Below are 21956 nucleotides of genomic sequence, written 5' to 3' on the forward strand. Positions count from 1 at the left end.
TGATGTAATCTATTAATTCGTCAGTTACAAATTATTTAACTTTGAAATTCAGTAATTGGACTATACCTAAATCACCACAACATAAACTGGTGGGATTTCAAATCTCATCATATGCCCCACTAAATTCCTGCAGAATTAAAACTTTTAAACATCTAGCTAAGACAGAAGATGTAACCAGAAAAAGCCTACCATAAATAGAGCTCCATGTTTTAGCTTTCATCTTAGCACTGTTCTGCCCTCTTGGGCATGAAGGCCAAGATTTATCAGATTTTATGCTATGCCAATGGGTGGTGAGTAATATCACTGCTTACCTCTTAATAACCAGGTGTCGATCCCTCATTTCTGAGCGTTCAAACCAGACATGTGGGCAAGCCTTAACCATAGCTCTCTGAATAATTCCCATCAATCCACCATGAACCTGGCCAACCTAGAAATAACATCAGAAAGAGAAAAAATATAAATGTAAAGGCAGTTATTCAAAGAAAGCTCGCACTCTCGCGCACGCACGTGGGTGTGTGTGTGTGTGTGTGTGTGTGTGTGTGTGTTTAAGTAGGAGTAAGTTCCTATTCCCCAGTAGAAAAGATCAATCTTCTTCTACTGACTAAAGTTATTAGCCTTTACAAAGGACATGAATGGCCAAATATAAACAAAAGGTGTTCTTTAGTGGCACCTTTGAATTTTAAGCTATGTTGATATAATAACTATACTTTAGGTTTAAAAAGTAGAGTAGTCAAGATAAGAGAAATTCAAATTAAAACTATACTGAAACACCATTCCTCACCTACCAGACTGAAAAAGAACCAACACTTGACAATGTACTCTAAACCAAGGCTATGGGAAATGGTACTCTCATACATTGCTTGGGATGGAGGAGACAATAACACCCATGGAAGGAAATTTCGCAATACCTTATCAAAACTGCATATAAATTTATCCTCCAACTCAATAATTCTACTTCTAGAAACTTATCCTGAAGATAGATCATTTCACTCCAACAAAATGAAAAGACATGTGCACAAGGTTTAAGTGGCTTCCTTCAAATGCCTCCCCAGAAACCTGATGAAGTACTACTATGCATCTGTGACAAGAACAAGGTTGAACTCTACGACTGATAAATGATTTCCAGGAGACACTGTTAAATGGGGAAAAAAGCAAGCTGCAAAGAGCCAATATAGTATAACACGTTTTGTATGAGGCAGAAGGGGAAATATGAATATCTATTTGCTTACCTCTACAAAAATAAAGAATAACCAAAAATAATGAAATTGGAATCTTACTAGGGTAGGAAAGAATGGGGTAGAATGGAAAGAATGGTTTAAACAAAAATGTTTTGACATTTGGAAACATATTAATGTCTTATATATTCAAAAATTAAATCAACAAGGATTGGGCTAGCAAACTGAGAGCAAATGAACCCAGCTGTGTGTTTTAAATGAATAAAAGAACAATGCTGAAGCAAGGTGGAGGGGAAAGGCGCATGGGAATCCAATAAATTTATAAAGACAGTATTTGACCACACACCCTCATCTTGGCTGGGGTACCGAGAACTGCAAAATACCCTGAATTATTCTTACATTTGTTTCTCGTAGTAAATCAGGTGAAGCAATTCTGAAACAATTTTGGACGTATTATAGAATTGAGAAAATGAGTTGATATTTTTGGGAAACAGAACATTCACAGTGAAAAAAGGAAGATAAAACATGGATTGGGGAATGCAAGGAAGAACCCTATAAATTGGATAAATTTGTATAAACTCATATATCTAATATTATTATATCAATTTTTAAAATAACAGGAATTTTAAATATAAATATATTAAAATATAAATACTTTAAGACTTTTATTATATAGGATATGTCTGTAGGAAATGCTTGATGCTCAAATGTATTTTCAGACCCCAGGCAAAAGCATTAAGTTTTCTCTTTTCCTCCAGGGAATATTGATCTTTGCTAATTTAGTATTCACCCTGAGAGAAAATAAAGCACTTACTTGCCCTCAGTTTCTTTATCTTTATTTATATGTTGCATGCCAGCAAAATTAATTTATTTTTAGTGTTACCTTTTTGCTTGTTATTCAAAACCAAAATGTTGAATAAAGACCTACATTTATTTTGAAAAAAAAATAATAATAAATAAATAAATAAAATAAAATAAAATAAAATATAAATACTTTACATGCATTTTTATAAAGAAAGCCCCCACCTCTGATTGAAATCCAAATGGCTTTACTATCACTCAACACATTAGAAAGTTCATAAGTACTATGCTTTTCTAAACCTTGAATAATATTGTGATTGCAACTATACATGACCAAAAAGCACAGAAAATGCCAACAAAATTCTGAGGCCTTCAGTCACAAATGAGCTATGCTCAACACTTGTTGACAAGGACACTGAATGACTATGGTCTCAGAAACACAAAACCATGATTTGGTAAGTTGGTTAAAATGCCTGAATTTCTGCTTTCTTATCTATAACAAAATGTCAATTCTCACTTCACTGAATTACAGGGAAGGTCAAATATAATAGATGTGAAAGTGCCTATCCGTATAAATGCAAGGAATTATTATAGACTCCCAGAACTACTATGCTGACTGGGGTGGGAAGGTGGGGGGAGCACGTCTATCAAGGGCTGTTAACTGGAGGCTCCTTGGAAGGGCTTTCTGGAGATCACAGACATCTTGAAATTAGACCCATAATTATGTTTGTATGATGCACAGGTATGTTGTTGTTGTGATTTGTTTATTTTCCTTAAAAAGTTATATAACTATTAACTGATTCCTAACATAAAAAAGGTTAAGAAATACTAATTCCCAAAAGTCTTTGCAGAAAGTTGGTTAATGCTCCCTTAAATTCAGAGAGAACCCAATGACTTAGAGAAATTTAGCAATGTGTTACATATATCTGAAATCCTATTTTAGACAGATTAAAATACCTAGCAGTAAGTGAGGAGCTTTCACAAAGGCCTTCAAAACCCCCTCAGTGACTGTATAACCTGTGTTCAGTCAAATACCACACATGTGCCAAACTCCCACTCTCCTACCTACAGCAGACAATGAATAGTGGTTTTCTTCAAATGCCTCCCCAGAAAAGCACATCAACCATGACTGTCAATCACTGGAGCTGAGAAGTAAAAAAAAAAAATCCATGTGCTCTTCCTGAAGCCCAAGCCACCACCACCAAGGGATATGAAAAGAGGACTCCCCAAGACTGTGGGTTATGGGGTTTGTGTAGGGTTGTCTTTTTTATTTTAGGGCTACAGACAAGAACTGAAAAAGACAATGTGGTATAAATATTTGCCTTTCTTGTTTAATCTTTATTAAAGGGATTGTTTGTTTGTTTATTTGTTTGCTTGCTTGTTTTAAATTGCATATGACTCCCTGAAGGAAGGCAGAACTAACATGGCTGGTAGGGGATTTTCACAGATCTAAGGAAGAAGACTTTAATCTCTGAAAGTGTTATTAAACATAGCAGGGATTTTAGAAGCAAGATGGAATCTGATAGTCTATCAATCTTAATATGTCTGCATTTCAGTAAGTTAAATTTTTATTGCCTTAAATATAATATTTTTTTTTCTTTTTCTTACACTATATGTTCATGTAAATAATGTACATAACATAAGCTACAGTAGTAGAACCCAGTCACTTTCTAATATAAAACTTTCTGATTTGTGCCCAAATAAATTTAAAATTTGAGCAAGCCACGAAACATGGAACTACTTGAAATACCAATAAGCTGCTCTTACCATAGCATAGCATCCATCCGTTGTTAAGATCAAAACATCTATTGGGGAGGTGTGGTTGGCAACACAAATGCCTCCCTTCTGGGGTCTGTGCTCCCTGCAATCACAAACAATGGTAAATACTAAACCTTGAAATATGGCCACTATTAGCAGAACAGCTATTCTTTTTTTTTTAAGTCCATTAAAAAAATAAAGTTCGTAGTATATGGGCCCACCTTAAACAGGTTATCTCTGGGGGTCTATCTGATTTAACAGTGGTGAAACAAGAGTATAGGAAAAGGAACCCCTGACTTTCCCTTGATATATTTTTATTTTTTTTTTTGTAATGACTAGATTTTCCTTTTATGATGAAAATATCACTTTAAAATATTAGACTGAATTACAAAGATTCTATAATGTTAGTAAATTTTGTGGTAAGTTTCATTTATTTTATCATAAGCATTTTCCTGTTATTTCCATCTCCATAGCATCACTTTTAGAGCCTTCACAGTGATCCACAGAGTAAAATTCCTATTGGTTCCTTTCTACCTTCTATCCCCCTAAAACAGAAGTTGGCAAACTTTTCTTATCGCAGGCCAGAGAGTAAATACTTAAAGCTTTGCAAGCCAGGCAATCTCTGTCAAAACTATAGGACTCTGCTGTTTTGGCACAAGGCAAACACAGCTAAGCTGTAAGTGTAAATGAAAGAGCATGGCAGTGTGCCACTAAAACTTTATTTACAGAAAACAGATGGTAGGACACATTTGGCCTACGGGCCCATTGCTTAGTTTGCTGACCTCTGCCTTAGAGTTCAACCAGTACTGGACACTAATGAAGCAAAGCAATTTTCTTTGGTTCTATACAGAGAAAAAAGGGAACCAAATGCATAACAACTTTAGCATATTTTCCTTTAAATGAGAAGCAATTCTATAAGAAGTTATGAATTCCTCTCTATGTAATTAAAGCACCTTTCCTGTGGAAGGTATCTCCTCTGCTCACATTTCTTCCAAAGCATTTTCTCTTACTCCTCACCCCAGAACTCACAGCCCAATTACAAAATCACATAATTTTAGAAATTGAAGGGACCTTTTATGGTGGTAGCACATGGGGAAGCCAAACAGTTAAGATGCTTCCCTTTCACAAGTGAAATGGAAGGATACAGTCACTAAAATATTAGAGGCTTGTCCTAGAACTTTTAAAACTTTTGAAAGTTTTAAACTTGTTAAAGGTAAGAAAAAAATAAAGTTAAGAGAAGTTGAGTTGAGTTAAGTTAGCAATCAAAATTCCTCTTATTTAGCTTATAACTTCACTTAGCTACCGTTATCCTCTACAACTAAGGGTAAGGGAAGCAGAATGCTGGGGTCCATGTTAAGGCTCAGTTATGGAATTTTAGAAGGGGCAGGGCTGAGAACACAGTCTAGGCCTCCAGATTCCAAGTCTGGTCCTTCCTTCAACCACACTAAAGGCCTGTCACCTTCACCACTGTTTAAGTCAGACAGACCTCACTCAAAATCTGACTGCCACTTACTGTGCAGCCCCAGACAACCAAACCCAGAGCCCCCTTTTCTTCACCTGTCAGACAGGATAATAGCGCCTCTCAGAGGGAAGACCTCGAGAAGGACAGGCCTGCCCTGTGAATGTCATTACATGATTATTGGAATGTCTCTACCGCACACGGATTGCTTTTTTAAAGAGTTTTGTGTGCGGTATGTCTCTGCCACTCTAAGAGGTGGGATGAACACACAGGAAGTCATCTCATTTCACCTGTCCATCACGCACTGACCTGGCCTAGAGAAAGCCAGGCCCGAGGCCAGCAGACACTCACCTGTTGTGATAATGAATGGTCCCTGAGAGGGCGCGCACACAGATCCGGCAGCAGGTCAGGTGAACCAGCTCACTTAGCCAGTTTTTGAAGCTGAAGGAAAGGAAAAACATTTTATCGTACAGTTCTGCACACTCCTAGGAAATAACACAATAAGAGCTTCAATGTGCTCCTTCACAGCAGCAGCCTGTGCTCTGAAACACACGCACAGTTCAACTCTCATAGTCCCACTGAGGCCCTTAGGACAAAACGCTAAAGGAAAATAGCCCCCTCCTGACTCGATGTTCCCCATAAGTTTCTCATCAAGATAAGCTGAAGCTTCTTTGGTCTCAGCCTTCTGAGGCTGACAATATTAGAAGACTCTCACTTTCCTTACATTCCTCAGTCATTTTCTTTCTTCTCTTTCTTTCCCCTTTGAAAATACAATTTCTTGGGACTGATGTGAAAGTGCGTTTAAAAATCAAATCAAGAAAATGAAGTAAGCAGGATTTTAACAAGTGTGTTGAGGCCATAAATCTGACACTGTACATAGTAATTCAACAAATATTCTCTTTGTGGACATAGCTTAAAAGAGGACAATCCTATTTACACCTCGTGAAAGGAAACATCACCTGCTGTCTGGAAGCTGCCCAACCATTGTAGTTCCAATAACCAAAAAGCTGATTCCAAGGAAAGCCAAGGTAACCCTGAAAAAGAAAAAGGGATGCAAAAGTTTAGTTGAATGGTAGGGGTAAAGGAAAATAATATGAAAGTTCACAAACAATAAAATTGTGGATAAGTTGTGGAGCATCCATGCTATGGGTTATGGTGCAGACATAAAAAATGGATAAATCTATAGATTCAGACATGGAAGAACGGTCCTTGGTACATTTTGAGGGCAAAAAAGAGCAAAGTTTCAAAACAATGTATGGAAAACGATGACATTTTCGAAATAACAGCGGGCATATATACCATCTACAATACTCAGAGAAGGCCTGGAAATCGATTCACAAATCCTCAAGTTCAATCTACACAATCAACAGAGTGTCAAGTGGGCTAGTGAAGAGAACAAATTAAAAGTCTTGACCATCTACTTTATTATTTTAATTTTTAAATTACTCTGAATTATTTTAAATCAATACATAGTGACTTCTATACAAAATAGTTTTATGTTGTATAAAGGAGTCATTTCAGGTTGAAAGTAGTCATCATGTTTTGTCCAAGGTACTTTGGTGTGTTGTGAATAGGTTGTGAAAGAAAATATCTTGCAAAGGTCTGAAAATCACTTGGTTTTCCTGGATTTTTTAATGACAGGTGAGCAAAAGGATATGATTCAAAATTTTCTTAAAGGTATTTAAAATTTATAACAGATGGCAAAATAAGTTATACTTACAGGCTCAATCATAATAAGAACTCCAAATTATATACCCCTCAATGCAGACCTAGTGGCTGTTCCTTTGGACAGTTCAAGAGAACGTGAAAGTTAGGGAACAAGATGACTGACAATATTTTAAATCTCCACACAGATGCTTTCTCACTTCTGAAAAGTGCTTTTAGTATATATTTCAATAACTTCAAAAATAACGTCATTTTAGAAATTAAATAAAATTACTCAAAAAGAAAAAGTTGAGTTTTATAATCTTTCAGAATGAATGGGTTTCCTCATAAACACCTCACAAGGGTATTAAAGTCTTGGTTTAACACTTTTTGTTGTTGTTGCTATTCATCTTCACAAGAGGATATTTTTCCATTGATTTTTAAAGAAAGTGGAGCCCAGCCATCGTGGCTCAGTGGTTGAGTGTTGACCTATGAAACAGAAGGTCGCTGTTTGATTTTCAGTCAGGTCAAATGCCTGGGTTGCTGACTTGATCCCTAGTGTGAGGTATGCAAGAGGCAGCCAATCAATGAGTCTCTCTCATTATTGATGTTTCTATCTCTCTCTCTCCCTTTCCCTTCCTCTCTGAAATCAATAAAAATATATTTTAAATAAATAAAAATAAATAAAGAGCATGGAAAGGAGGGGAAGAGATAGACAGAAAAACACCAAGATACATTGATTGGTTGCCGCACGCACAAGCCCCTAGGATGAGCCTGCAACCAATATAACTCGCCCTTGACCAAGAATCAAACCTGGGACACTTCAGTCCACAGGCTGAGCTCTATCCACTCAAACTGGCTAGGGTGGCTTAACACTTTTTGACACAGCAATTAGAAGGTCAAATTAAGTTTCCTTTAGTTGCCATATTTTCATATCAGTCACTGATGATAACTAAATATCTATTTTAATCTTAACCATCAATTATGCAAAAGTTTTAAAATGTTTTGCCACCTTGCTCTAATGAGAATCACTTGTTCCTACACATTAAATCAGAAGGGGTGACTTTTCAACAATTGTGTTCCAAACCATTGAAGGTTTTTGTCTGCTAGACTAACAAGCCAGAGAATTCTATTTTCCTGTTTAAGTGAACAAACAGGAGGATTCTCTTAGATGACACAAAGTTTTCAGCCACAATCTGTTTATGAGATTTTGTTAAGAGCTTTATGGAGCTACAATTCACATATCATAATATCCACCCATCTAAAATGTACAATCCAATTGTTTTTAGCATATTCACAGGGTTGTACAAACACCAACAATCATTTTTATCACAATCTGGTTGTTGTTTTTAATGCTTACTTTATAGCAATTCCTTCTTTTAAACACCAATTTTAAAGCAATTCTTTCATAGTGAAGAGTATGTAATAAGAATGGGAATCTTAATTCTGTCATTTCTTCTTGTTCTTGGATGTTTACATTACAGGATTATCTTAAGCCTGGTTTCTTTGTATGAATCTTTTATGGCCAGAACCGGTTTGGCTCAGTGGATTGAGCGTCATCCTTTGGACTGAAAGGTCCCAGGTTCAATTCCAGTCAATGGTATGTACCTTGGTTGCAGGCACATCCCCAGTAGGGGGTGTGCAGGAGGCAGCTGATCGATGTTTCTCTCTCATCGATGTTTCTAACTGTCTATCCCTCTCCCTTCCTCCCTGTAAAAAATCAATAAAATACATATATCTTTAAAAAGAATATTTTATGTCACTTATCTATTTTGTGAGCATTACTTTAATTTAAACTAGATAATAAAATCATAACACTATTTGCTGGACGTCCAAGCAGGTGAAAGCTAACCAACAAATAAGGGAATCTCAAGACTCTGTTGCGAAATCCTCCCATTCTCAATGGCTGCCTGGGATATGGTGCCTGACCAATGGACCAAGTGAAGATGGAAGAGCTTATCTGTATAATCAACTTCACTGAGGTTTCATTTCTTTTTAAGAATAAAAACAATAAATGGAAGCTCTAATTATAATAAACTAGAAACTTCCAATAAATAAAAGCTCAATTATTGCCTTCCATAGCATGCCAAATAGGTAGCCTTGGACATCTCCAAGTATATGAACGCTATACTGGCTTAAGGTTCAAGCAAAAGTGTATGTGAAACCCAGCTCAAGTGTGGAGTGTCTCAGTTGGTTGAGTGTCATCCTGTGTACCAAAACATTGCAAGGGCACATACCTGAGTTTAATTCCTGATTGGGACACATACAAAAGACAACCAATCAATGTTTCTCTCTCTCTCTCCCTCTCCCTCTCCCTCTCCCTCTCCTTCTCCCTCTCCCTCTCCCTCTCCCTCTCCCTCTCCCTCTCCCTCTCTCCCTCCCTCCCTCCCTCCCTCCCTCCATCCATCCCTTTCCTTAGCATGTCCTCAGATGAGAATTTAAAACAAGAACAGATGTGTATGTGTAAAACCCTGAATTTCACTTTGTTATTAGAGCTGAAATGATTCCCAAAAGACATAACATGCCCCCAATAACTGGCAGCATGAGCACAGAAAAAGCAGAACGAGTTTCTTAGAAATGTGCCTTTGCTTACACTTAATCTTTTCCCTTGTAATAAATCTGAATGAGGCAAGTATAGGCCACCCTAGGGATGGTAAAGAGGTTTCATTATGTACCAATTCTTGTTGGCTGATAATGACTGCTTGGAAAGCTCTATTGAGAGGATGCCAAGGCCATGCCCAAGGGAAATGAAGCAAGCCAATAAACAGCAATGTATGACTGACACACATGCACACTACCTGCCACCACCATACTAAACAAACCTTAGTCACCTGCACTTCACCCCAATGCCCAGTGTTACCTCTTCTACTCTAGTTCCACACTATGGTTCCAGTCAGTACCTCCTCATCAGGTGGCACTCAAACTTAGAACCAGAGGAGACCCAGAAGTGGAACTTTTTTTTTTTTTTTTTTTTTTTTTTTTTTACAGAGAGGAAGGGAGAGAGATAGTTAGAAACATCAATAATAGAGAGTCATTGATCAGTTGCCTCCTGCACGTCCCCTACTGGGGATGTGCCCACAACCAAGGTACATGCCCTTAACCGGAACCGACCCCAGGACCCTTCAGTCCGCAGGCTGATGCTCTATCCACTGAGCCAAACCGGATTTGGCCAGAAGTGGAACTTTTAATAAGAAAAGTGAGTGATAATAAATAGATGTGGATGGAACATATTCTCTCTACTGAATGGCTCTCTTCCATGTGGTAACCACTCTCAAGAATGTTTCCTCTCGAAGGCAGCTATGAACCACTACAGACCAGCAGAGACAGAGTTTGTTGGACACACAGTGTGAAACTGTAAAATCTCTCCCCCCCTCCCCCATTTCCCTTTTCTATTCGTCAAATTATCTATGACTGAAAGTGTAACATGGATCCAGGCTATATATTAGATTCTGAATACACAGCTTAATTATTTTGGGGGTGGGGAAGTGGAGGAGATGTGAAAGGAGAATAGATACTTAACACATTCCTATGGAGGTCACATTTGATGGTGTTTTCTTAAGTGGAAAGGAGTGAGACTGGTACCATATACTCACATGTGGCCATTACATACATGACTTAAAAGAAAGCTGAACCAATTATACCATCAAACCCCTGGGCAGGAGACCTACCTCAGAGGTAATAGGACACAGTAGCGTATTATGACGCCCAGCACCCACACCATGGTGAGCCGCAGACTGATGTACTGGAAATTTATATTGGTCCTTGTGAGGAGATTCCATGACACTAGCTCCTCTGAGGAGAACCTCTGGGTCACTTCATCTTCCACAATGGCTTCCAATCCCTTCTTGGAGAAATAAAACGCGTCAGACAGCTCAAAGTCCCTTCCTCGCAGACCTTTTTCCATGGGTGACTTATCTCTTTGGATAATACCTTAAAAGAAAGCATCAGGACATAAGGAAATGCCATAGGACATATTAAAAACATGGCCAAAGGGCCAACTGTGCACAAGACAAATAAATTTAACAGATAATATGGCAGATTTCATATATACAAGACAAGCAACTGCAGTGGGAGAAGAGGTGAAATCACCGAGTCTACATGAAATGGCCTCTACCCAAGGATTTCAATTTACAAAGAGGAATCTTGGTCCTCAATAGCTTTCTTGCTTGCATTTCCTCCCCTCACACCATTCGTGAAAGAACTCACAGAAGCAAACTCGCCCCATGTATAGATCAAGACTATAAAAATAAAGACTTCTGTTCTCCCCGGATAAAAAAAAACCATGAAGCAAAAATCAAAGCAAAATGGTAAAAGGTATTTAAAGGCAACGGTTGATGTTTTTAGTATGTGAAAAGTATTTTATAAGAAAAGCACAGGTTGCTACAGAAAAGTAAGCAAAGTTCATGAACTGAATTTACAGAAACAACATAGTTAATAAATATGTAAAAACTTATAGTAATCAAAGAAAGGTGACTTAGACTGGCCTATTTATATTATTAAATCAGCAACATTTTTAGTGATAAATTTCAAAGATCAAAATAATATAGGTACTCTCATACTCAATTTGTATTGAGAATGGAACTGGTAGCAACTTTGTCAAAATCTGTTTGACAAGAAGAGACTAAAAAAATAGTTTTGCTGATAATTCAATAATTCCAATTCTAAGAATCTATCATAAAATATAATCAGAATGGTAGGCCAGAGCATTTTCCATTATAATCGATCCAGACGATGAGCTAGAATGCATCCATTAATAAATATGCTAACATTAAGTGAAAAAAAGGCTAGATCTCTACAAAACATATATACACTGAAAAAATGTTAAGAAGGACATTAAGTAGTTATCTTTGGACAATAAGATTGGAGTTTTCCTCTTTATACTGTTACTAGAGGCCTTGTGCATGAAATTCGTGCATGGGTAGGATCCCTAAGCCTGGCCAGCAATCAGGGCCAATCGGGGCCTTCCAGCTGCCAACGAAGGCCTCCCTTCCCCAGCTGCCAGCTGCTGGCTGGAGTCTTCCCTCATTCTGCACCACCTCCTGGTGGTCAGTGCATGTCATAGCAAGTGATCGAACTCCCGGTCTCCCAGTCCAACTCTCGAGGGAACACTTTGCATATTAGCCTTTTATATGTATAGATTGCACTTTCCATAAGGAAAATAATTCAAAGGTTTATCTAGTAGCAGAAATTTGTGAATTGAAAAATGACTACTACTATTCAGTTCTAACTACTAAAAAAGAAAAATTGAAGGGGACGTCTTTGAAGAATAAAGAGTAGCTATGTACACAGTGACATAACTATCTATCTGTCTCTCTGAAGTGTGTCACAAAGAAAGAAATGTATTTCCTACATCAGAAAAGTCTTTTTTTTTTTGGGGGGGGGGGGGGAGGAGGAGGAGTGAAGATTAAAGTGTTAAATTCCCTGAAAAAGACCTCCTTTGATTTTTCTCACTTTCCAGTTCCCTAGGAAATCAATGAGGAAAGTGACGAGTACTATATTACCTATCCTCTGGAGAACTTGTATGTAGTGGGAGCTGTAATGTATTGGGTTTTTTGAAGGAACAGCAGCATAATGCACTAGAGTAAAAAGTAATGAAGACCTGACATCCAAAGTCAAGTGCTGTTTAGGACAGCAACCAGCTCTATGACTGTGATTGATAGATAAATCACCTAATTTGGTGTCCTCCTCTATAAAATGGGGGTGGGGGGAGCTCTAGTTTCCTCACATGGTTAAAGTTTTGTGACTTTACTTTTGAGTTTATGGAGTGGTTTTGCTTTGTTTGTTTTTTTGCCCACATGTAATTCTTCGTCTTAAGAATGAGCATAATAAACCAAGTTCTTGATGATTACTAGACTATCTTTTTCAGCAGTCAACTCTTAAGTGACTTAACCTTTCTCCACCATCTCTGAAAATTAGTATCAGAGAGTGTCCCAAGATAGTGTCACTACTGAACTGCCCTCTTACTCTTAGGCACTGCAGTACAAACCAGGTTACTCAATTCCAACTATTGGCACAAATTTAGCAGTGCAAGAGTTTCAATATTTAGCAATATATTGAAATTTTTTTTAAGTCTAGAGGACGAAGAAAGAACAGGTTATTCAGCAAATCCTTGGATGAAACACACTAGAGACAGTGGACAGCCCTTCTAAAAATAACCTTTTCCAGAGGGGCTAGAGATAAGAAGGCAAGTTCAAGGTGGCTCATATTATTTAGCTGAGCCAGGAGAGATCCGAAGCCAGGTCCCTAGTCCCTAGCCATGATGTACAATATTTTCTCTGTCCCCTGACCTACTTTAATCTGTGTAACTCAAATAAAATATAACTCAATTTTATATTTTCATTAAGCCTCTTTCAAAAGTATGTGGGTAACTGCAATGCATCTAATTGGCAATGGATTGATTTCCAAAATATGTTAAGACATACAAAAAAAATTAAAAAGGAAAAGTCAAAGAACCCAGTAAAAATTTTAGCTAAGAATATGGCAAGTAAATCACAAAAAGAGTAAGCTTTAATGACTAAACACTTCAAAGATGTTCAAATTCATTATGATTAGAGAACTGCAAACTAAAACCACAATTCCATGCCCATAAGGATTGATTTTTTTTAAAAATTTAAATTGAATAATATCAATGGGAATGTAATTAGTACAACCACACTGAGAAATGACTTAGCACCATCTGGTAAATTTAAAGATATTCATAGCCTAAAACCCAGCAATTACACTCCCAGGAAGATTTTTGTTTAATAATTTCAAATATCAGAAAAGTTGCAAAAATAGTTCACTTTACCCAGCATTTCTAATTGCTAACATTTTGACACATTAGCCTTATTGTTCTATCTCTGTAAGTATAAAAAACACTTTTTCCTGAACCATTTGAGAGTGAATCGCAGGCATTCCACCGCAGTTCAGCACAGATTTCCTTTGGACACGGAGTTTCACTTGTTTAACCACAGAATACTTATCGAAATCAGGAAAATGTCAGTAATTAACATTACTGCAATGCTATTGTAGTAGTATCTGTGCTATAGCCCTTATTCAAGTTTTTACAATTATCCCAGTAATATCACTCATAGGACTGTTTTAATTGCTGATCCAGGATTCAATTCAGGACCATACATTATATTTACAGGTCATGTCTCCTCAATCTCCTTTAATGTGAAAAGGTTCATCAGCCTTTCCTTGTTTTTCAAAGGTATTGACATTTTTAAGAGTACAAGCCACATTTTGTAGAATTCCTCTTAACTTGGGTTGATCTAGTGCAGTGTTTCCCAAACTTCTCTCATGATGAGAATCACCTGGTGGAGTTGTTAAAACACAGATTCCTGAATCCCAACTAAGAAGTGCTAAACTAGAATTTTTGGGAACATATAGGTATAATTGCATACCTAACTTAGTACTCTGTATATAAAATCTGTCTTAGAGCACTAGTTAAGTATACAATTTTACCTATATGTTCCCAAAAATTCTAGTTTAGCACTTCTTAGTTGGGATTCAGGAATCTGTGTTTTAACAACTCCACCAGGTGATTCTCATCATGATAGAAGGTTGGGAAACACTGATCTAGTGTCTCTTCATGATTAGATACAGCTGTGTACACTTTTGGCAAAAACACTATGCAAGCCATGTTACATTCTTCTCACTGCAGTACATGGGAAGCATTTTATAGTTAGTCCCATCATGGAGATGTTTAACTTTTGATCACTTGGTTTAAGGTAATTGGTGCTTACCAAGTTTTTCCATTGTAAAGTTATCTGTTTTTCTCTTTTTTATTAATAAGTATATACTTATTATCAATAACTGTCAATAAAAGGAAGATACTTTGAGACTATAGAAATAGCCTACTCCTCAAACTTCCTCTCAGTGGTAATTAAAATCTATTGATGATTCCACCTTAAGGAACATTTCCCCCCCTTATACTCTGGAGAGATTCTTGCAAAACTGTGCACAAGTAGACATCTGTAAGAACATTTTGCTACATTATTTGCAACAGCAAAATCGAGAATCAAGCCAAAGGTCCATTAGATAGATGGACATTCAGCAATAGGTACAAATATTGAATTATTGTTATACACCTGAAACTAACATGTAATATGTCAATTATATCTCAATCAAATAAATAAGTGCAGCTCATATTAAAGATGGATACATACATTGCATGCTACATAGGAATTAAAAGAAATGAACTAGAACAGTTACCAATTTAGATAATTTGTAAACATCAGAATGAACAAACAACTCAGGATGATATATGAAAGGGAGCACTTTTATAGAATTTGAATAATGCAAAACAATAAATATTATGTTTTGTTTAAGGATACACACATGTATAGGGGAAATATGACAATATGCATAAAAATAATAAATACCAAAAATAGAGTAGTAGTTTTAGAGGTTGATGAAGTAATTAAATCAGGGAGGGATACACAGGAGAATTTAACTATTTCTATTTATTAAATTAAGTGTTAGATACACGTATTATTGCAAAAAAAAAAAAAAAAGTTACATGGAACTGACAGTTGTTCCTAAATGAAGATCTCTACTGTAAGAGAGCATGTACCAGCTTAGGAGTATTTGTTGTTGGTGGTGGTGGTGGTTTTTAATATATTTTATTAAGTTTTACAGAGGAGAAGGAAGAGAGATAGAGAATTAAAAACATTGATGTGAGAGAAACATTGATCAGCTGCCTCCTGCACAACCTCCACTGGGAATCCAGCCTGCAACCAAGGTACATGCCCTTGACCAGAATCAAATCCAGGCCAATGATCTATCCATTCAGCCAAACCAGTTAGGGCAGGAATTCTCTAATAAGGCACACAAATATCTGAAAATTATAAAAATAGATTTTAAAAGAAGTACTACTGAATATATTTTATCTCCTTCCTGATATATATTGACTATTGAGAGTCAGAATGACTGATTCAATTCATGCTAAGTAAAATTCTGATAGAAAAAAAAAAGTATTCGATTCAATCAACATAGAGTGGGCACTCACCATGTATTAGGCATCAAAAAAAGGTTAGAAAGAGAGGAAGTATTTCTTTTGGCACCAAGAAATATTCAGAAGTGAACTGATAGTCTTCAAAATATAGGCATAGCCCCAGCCAGTGGTTGAGAGTTGACCTATGAACCAGGAGGTCACAGCTCAATTCCCAGTCAGTATGCATGCCCAGGTTTTGGTCTCCATCCCTGGTGGGGGCATACAGGAGGCAACCAATCAATGATTCTCTCTCATTGTTGATGTTTCTATCTCTCTTCCCCTTTCCCTTCCTCTCTGAAATCAATAAAAATACATTTTAGAAAAATAATAATTGAGTTTCCTAAATGATAGTAAAAGCCAATATCAAAATTTTGTCTGATAATTAAATCTGATATGTATTTATGTCTATATAATTTTTATATTTCTATTGATTTCAGAGAGGAAAGGAGAGGGAGAGAGAAACATTAATAATGGGAGAGAATCATTGATCAGCTGCCTCCCGAATACCCACTATTGGGGATCGAGCCCATAACCTAGGCATGTGCCCTTGACTGGAATTGTACCCAGGACCCTTTAGTCCACAGGCCCACGCTCTATCCACTGAGCCAAATCAGCTAGGGCAGGAAACTCAATTATTATTAAGAAATTAACCCTGATTCAATTAACCCAGAACAATCCATAGTTCTTAAATTGGTAAAATCCTGATTCTAGGAAATATTTCTTTTTGTTACACAGTCAGCTTTAAAAAAGTAAAGCTATAAACATTTGAACTTTGTCCTTATACCAAATGCTTTGGCAGAAGTCCATGCTTCGATGGACATAAAATTAGAACAACTACCTCTATGTAATGCAAGAGATTAATTGCACAAGCTGCCCTGTGTCCCTGTGCCTTTAGCAAGTCACTGGTACATAAATAATACCAGCTATGAAAGGCCTTTTAGAAGAGATGGAGGCCGAAGTTAAAATCAAGTATAATTAACTCTAAATTAGCTGAGTGTACTCTTAGAATAACTGCCCATTTATAAATCATGCTAGTTTTCCAACCTCCAGTTATTCATGCTTTCTAGGTTAGCAAGTGGGGGGAGGGGGAGGGTCAGACCTGAAGGGTATATGATAGGTTTATATAAAGGGGAGATAAGAGATCAACCGAAGGACTTGTATACATGCATATAAGTACAACCAATGAACACAAAACTCTGGGGAGGGAGGGTATGTATGGGGGGGTGGTAATGTTAAAATATGTACACAGATAATAATTTAATTTAAAAATGGGGGGGAAAAAAGAAGTTGACCCTTAACTTACCAATAGGCCATATTCCAAAAGTCAGAGGCTCAGAGTTCAAAACACACTCTCTCATGGAAATTATTTGACTTCATCTTTTTGAAGCTAGAAGTCCATCTACTCATATGCCTAACTAACCCCAAAACATAGGAAATTACATAGTAGTCATACCATGAACCAGAAATCTCCTCTATCACTGTTTCAATAACGAATATTTAAATTAAATCTAATTTGGAACAAATATATACTTCCTCATCCTGCAGTGATTTAAAGAAAGCACTGGGGAAACTTTCTGGGGTATTGATCTATTCTATTTCTTGATCTCGATGAGAGGTACATGAGTACCTTGTGAAATTCATCCAGCTGTACATTTATAATTTTACATTCTTGCCTATCTATGTTATGCTTCAATTTTTCAAAAAGACTTACTGAGATCTGCTATATAACACTGCCCACTATACTGCAGTACTTAAAAATTTGTTAAGAAGGTAGATCTCATATTAAGTGGTCTTGCTACAATTTTTTTAAAAAGAATTGAAGTAGCCAAAACTGTTTTTGGCTCAGTGGATAGAGCGTCGGTCTGCAGACTGAAGGGTCTCAGGTTCGATTCCGGTCAAGGGCATGTACATTGGTTGCGGGCACATCCCCAGTGGGGGGTGTGCAAGAGGCAGCTGGTCGATAATTTTCTCTCATCGATGTTTCTAGCTCTCTATCCCTCTCCTTTCCTCTCTGTAAAAAATCAATAAAATATATTTTAAAAAAAGATTTTTAAAAAAAGAATTGAAGTAGACACTATTTGTGTATCCTATTTCAATGATTTACTATTTCCTCTTCTTAAAAAAAGAAAGTTTACATACCTCTACCCAATTATTAAGCAATTGGTCAGGGAAGAGTTCACCTGTCCCAGAACCTCCTATTTGGCAGTGAGGTCCTTTTTCTGGCATGAGGAGCTCTACTGAGGGGGTCTGGTCCTGGGCAAGGAAGCCAAGCTACATACTTCCCTCCCAGGCCCTAATTTCCTTTCTGATTCATAAATGTGATTGGCCTGATGAAAAAAGAGAAAGGTAAAGTAGTTGAAAAGATGAACGTTATGTGGTTAGGGGTTGGGCAGGAGGTAGACCAGTGCTGCTGAGATTAAAGAATAGAAACATTCCATGCCAAACTCCAGAGAGACAAGACCCATATTTAAGTAAACACTTAGATGTAATTAAAGGTCAAAAGGTCTTTATGCAGTCCTGGCCAATGTGTGTGGCCAATGTGAGTGGCCCCTGGCCAGTGTGTGTGGTCCCATGCACCAAAAGGTTGCAGGTTGGATTCCCCATATGTGCACAAGCCCAAGTTTCAATCTTTACCCCAGTAGGGAACATGCATGAAGCAGCCAATGATGTTTCTCTTTCACAATGATGTGTTTTCTTTTTTTCTCTCTCTTTCTCTAAAAATCAATTTTAAAATATTTTTTAAAATATATTTTATTAATTTTTTACAGAGAAGAAGAGAGAGGGATAGAGACTTAGAAACATCGATGAGAGAGAGAGACATCGATCAGCTGCCTCCTGCACACCTCCTACTGGGGATGTGCCCGCAACAAAGGTACATGCCCTGGACCGGAATCGAACCCGGGACCTTTCAGTCCACAGGCCAACGCTCTATCCACTGAACCAAACTGGTTTCGGGCGATTTAAAATATTTTAAATAAATAAATTAATAAAATAAAAAGGCCCAAAAACACCCAAGTGTTGAAGAGGCTATAGAGAGACTGGATGGAACTCACATGCATTGCTCTGAGAGCATGTCACCAATTTGGAATACCATTTCGCAGTGTCTAATAAAGTTAAACATGCACTTGCTTAGCCTATGACCTGGCAATTCCACTTCATGGGATGTACCCCAAGAAAGCAAGTAAATAGGTTCACAAGAACCTGTTCGACAATGGTCGCAGCAGCTTTACTCATAATACCTAAAAACTGAAAATAGCTCAACTGTCAATCAATGTAATAATGGATAGACAAATTAAGATGTATCTGTAAAAGGAGTACTCCAGAGCAAGTGCTTTAAGTCTATTGATCTATTCAACAACAGAGAAATCTCACAAACATACTGAGTGAGGAAACAAATACAGAAGAGCACATATTGTATGAGTCCATTTGTGTGAATTTCAAAGATAGAAAAGGCTAGCTGATCGTGACAGAAATCAGACAAGAAGTTATAACCGGGCTCTCCCGGGGCCTGGTCAGCTGACCCAGCAGTGGCTCACTGGTTGTGCCTCTGCCCGATGTGAGCCCGGCTGGCCTCTGGCTGACCTGTCACTAAAGCAGGCCCGGTACTGCAGGCCCAGCGTGTGCCCATTTGTGCGGAGGGCGCTGCTGGCAGCAGGCTGCACCCTGACCCTGTCCCTGGTCCTGGCCTGAGGCAACAGGTTCTGGCGTGCAGGGCAGTGTTGAAGGGCCCGCGGAGCCACTGGCCCAAGCAGGAAGAACTGGTGATGGTGGGCACGGACCACGTGGAGTACCGCTAGGGCAAGGCCGTGCCACTCATCTTCGTGGGCGGCAGCAGCACAGCGGCACCATGCTGATGCGCACCATGCTGGACGCCCACCCCGAGGTGCGCTCCTGCGAGGAGGAGACCAGCATCATCCCCGGCGTGCTGGCCACGCACCAGGCCTGGTCCAGGCCTCTCCAGGAGAAGGTGCGGCTGGACGAGGCAGGCATGACAGAAGAGGTGCTGGACGCTGCCACGCAGGCCTTCATCCTGGAGGCGATCGCCCAGCACGGCCAGCCGGCCGGCATGCTCTGCAACAAGGACCCCTTCACACTCAAGTCCTCTGTCTACTTGTCGAGCCTCCTCCCCAACTCCGAGTTCCTGCCAATGGTGCTGGACGGTAGCGCCTCCTTGCATCCGTTATCACTCACAAGGTCGCCATCGCGGGCTTCAACCTCAGCAGCTACCTCGACTGCCTCACCAAGTGGAGCAAGGCCATGGAGGTGATGTACACATGGTGCATGGAGTTGGGCAGGGACAAGTGCCTGTCAGTGTACAAGGAGCAGCTGGCGCTGCACCCCCTGCACTCCCTCAAGCTCATACTGGACTTCCTCGGCATCGCCTGGAGTGACTCCTGGAGGACCTCAAGTCACTTTCTATATATATTTAAACTGGGGCAGGAATCTCTTTTTTTTCAGTTTTATTGAGATATAACAGCCATATAACACTATATTAGTTTTAGGTGTACAACATGATTGGCTATACATTATATTGTATTACCCAATGATTACCACAGTAAGTTTAGTTAACATCCATCACCTCACATAGTTACAATATTTTCTTACGTTAGGAACTTCTAGCCCTAGCTGGCTTGGCTCAGTGGATAGAGCGCCAGCCTGCAGACTGAAGGGTCCTGGGTTTGATTCCGGCCTAAGGGCACATGCCAGGGTTGTGGGCTTGATTCCCAGTAGGGGGTATGCAGGAGGCAGCCTATCAATGATTCTGTCTCATCATTGATATTTCTATTTCTCTCTCCCTCTCCCTTCCTCTCTGAAATCAATAAAGAAATATTTTTCTTTAAAAAGAACTTTTAAGATCTACTCATTCAGCAACTTCTAAATATACAAAACAAATGTTAACTGTAATCACCATGCTGTCCATTACATCCCAGGATTTATTAAACCTTCTGACTGGAAGTTTGTACCTTTTGATCACTTTCACCTATTTTCCCACCCCTGCCTCTGGCAACCACCAATCTGTTCTCTGTCTCTATGAGCTCAGCATTTTTTAGATTCCACATATGATCAGATCATATAATACCTGTCTTTCTCTCTCTGACTAATGCCACTTCACATAATGTGGGACAGGAATCTTTTACAGCCTGGAACACATCTGATTTCTGGGACTCTTCATGATAAGCCCAACAAAAAAACAGCCCCTGGGCAGTGGTTCACTTACTGCTCCCCCAGTTCTGTATTTCAGCCTAATTTGAGTTGTCCAAGGAGGCTGTTCTGTCCAATTATGACTCTATAACCTTAGCACACAGATGTCCCTTCAGGATCTTACTTTTCAAATCCTCTCCAAGGCATACGCAGCTTCTCCATGCATCTGCAGGTTAGTCAAGGTTTAGAAAGGATAATCACCTTGATGCTTTGTTGTTATTGCTGTTCAGATATATTCTAACACCATTAATTCATCTTCATTAAGCTGGCCTTATATCAGCCAAGGTTTGTAGAAAATTGCCTCTATCTCTTTTGGACCCAACAGCTGAGGAACCCTACTACCGTGTTTCCCCGAAAATAAAACATCCTCCGAAAATAAGACCTACTTACAGGTTTCCTTCTGAGTGAAATATAAGGCATTCCCCCAAAAATAAGGCCCCCCAGGCTCTGTCTCAGAATGAAAATTAATTTACCATAAACTTTGTGAAACCTAAACTGCAAGAAGTTGTGACTTGGGTGAAGAATTCATGGGAGAAAATCACTGACAGTTGCATTGCAAATGCACTGCGAGCAGGCTACCTTGACAAGAAGTACTCATTTAAAGACAGTGCTATTGCTAAACATGAGAGATTTGGTCCACTGATTCTGAAAGAAATGGAGTCACAAGAAATTCACCAGGAAATTCAGGAATTGGATTGTTATGATGATGTTCCAGAGATGATGACATGATTGTCATTGAATAAATGAGTCAATTCTTGATACTGTAGGATTCACAGTTTGTCTGGTTTGTGTTGACAACTACCGTACTACCGTATCGTATACAGGTAATAAATTTCCTTTATTTTCATTTAACAATAAATGTGTACCGTATTCTTCTTCATGGAAAAATAAGACATCCCCTGAAAATAAGATCTAGTGCATCTTTGGGAGCAAAAATTAA

The 21956-nt window shown here is 38.4% G+C and overlaps 1 protein-coding gene and 1 pseudogene across 5 annotated transcripts in view; one reads left to right on the top strand and one right to left on the bottom strand.

The window, feature by feature from the left end:
* GPAT3 (glycerol-3-phosphate acyltransferase 3) overlaps nt 1-21956 on the bottom strand; it is a 62728-nt gene that overhangs the window by 7762 nt on the left and 33010 nt on the right. For all 4 annotated transcript variants that reach the window (XM_084882153.1, XM_084882155.1, XM_084882152.1 and 1 more), the window contains exons 4-8: nt 10506-10767; nt 6153-6227; nt 5545-5634; nt 3744-3837; nt 312-427 (exon numbers count right to left, since the gene is read on the bottom strand). In XM_084882153.1, coding sequence (XP_084738279.1) covers nt 312-427; nt 3744-3837; nt 5545-5634; nt 6153-6227; nt 10506-10767 — 637 coding nt within the window. The remainder of the gene's footprint in view (nt 1-311; nt 428-3743; nt 3838-5544; nt 5635-6152; nt 6228-10505; nt 10768-21956) is intronic.
* LOC311612592 (protein-tyrosine sulfotransferase 2-like) lies at nt 10869-20281 on the top strand (annotated as a pseudogene). The gene is made up of 2 exons: nt 10869-10916; nt 19262-20281. The product of its transcript is annotated as a protein-tyrosine sulfotransferase 2-like (transcript).

This window comes from Pipistrellus hanaki (genome assembly GCF_964339955.1).
Source record: "Pipistrellus hanaki genome assembly, chromosome: 1".
NCBI classification, from domain to species: domain Eukaryota; kingdom Metazoa; phylum Chordata; class Mammalia; order Chiroptera; family Vespertilionidae; genus Pipistrellus; species Pipistrellus hanaki.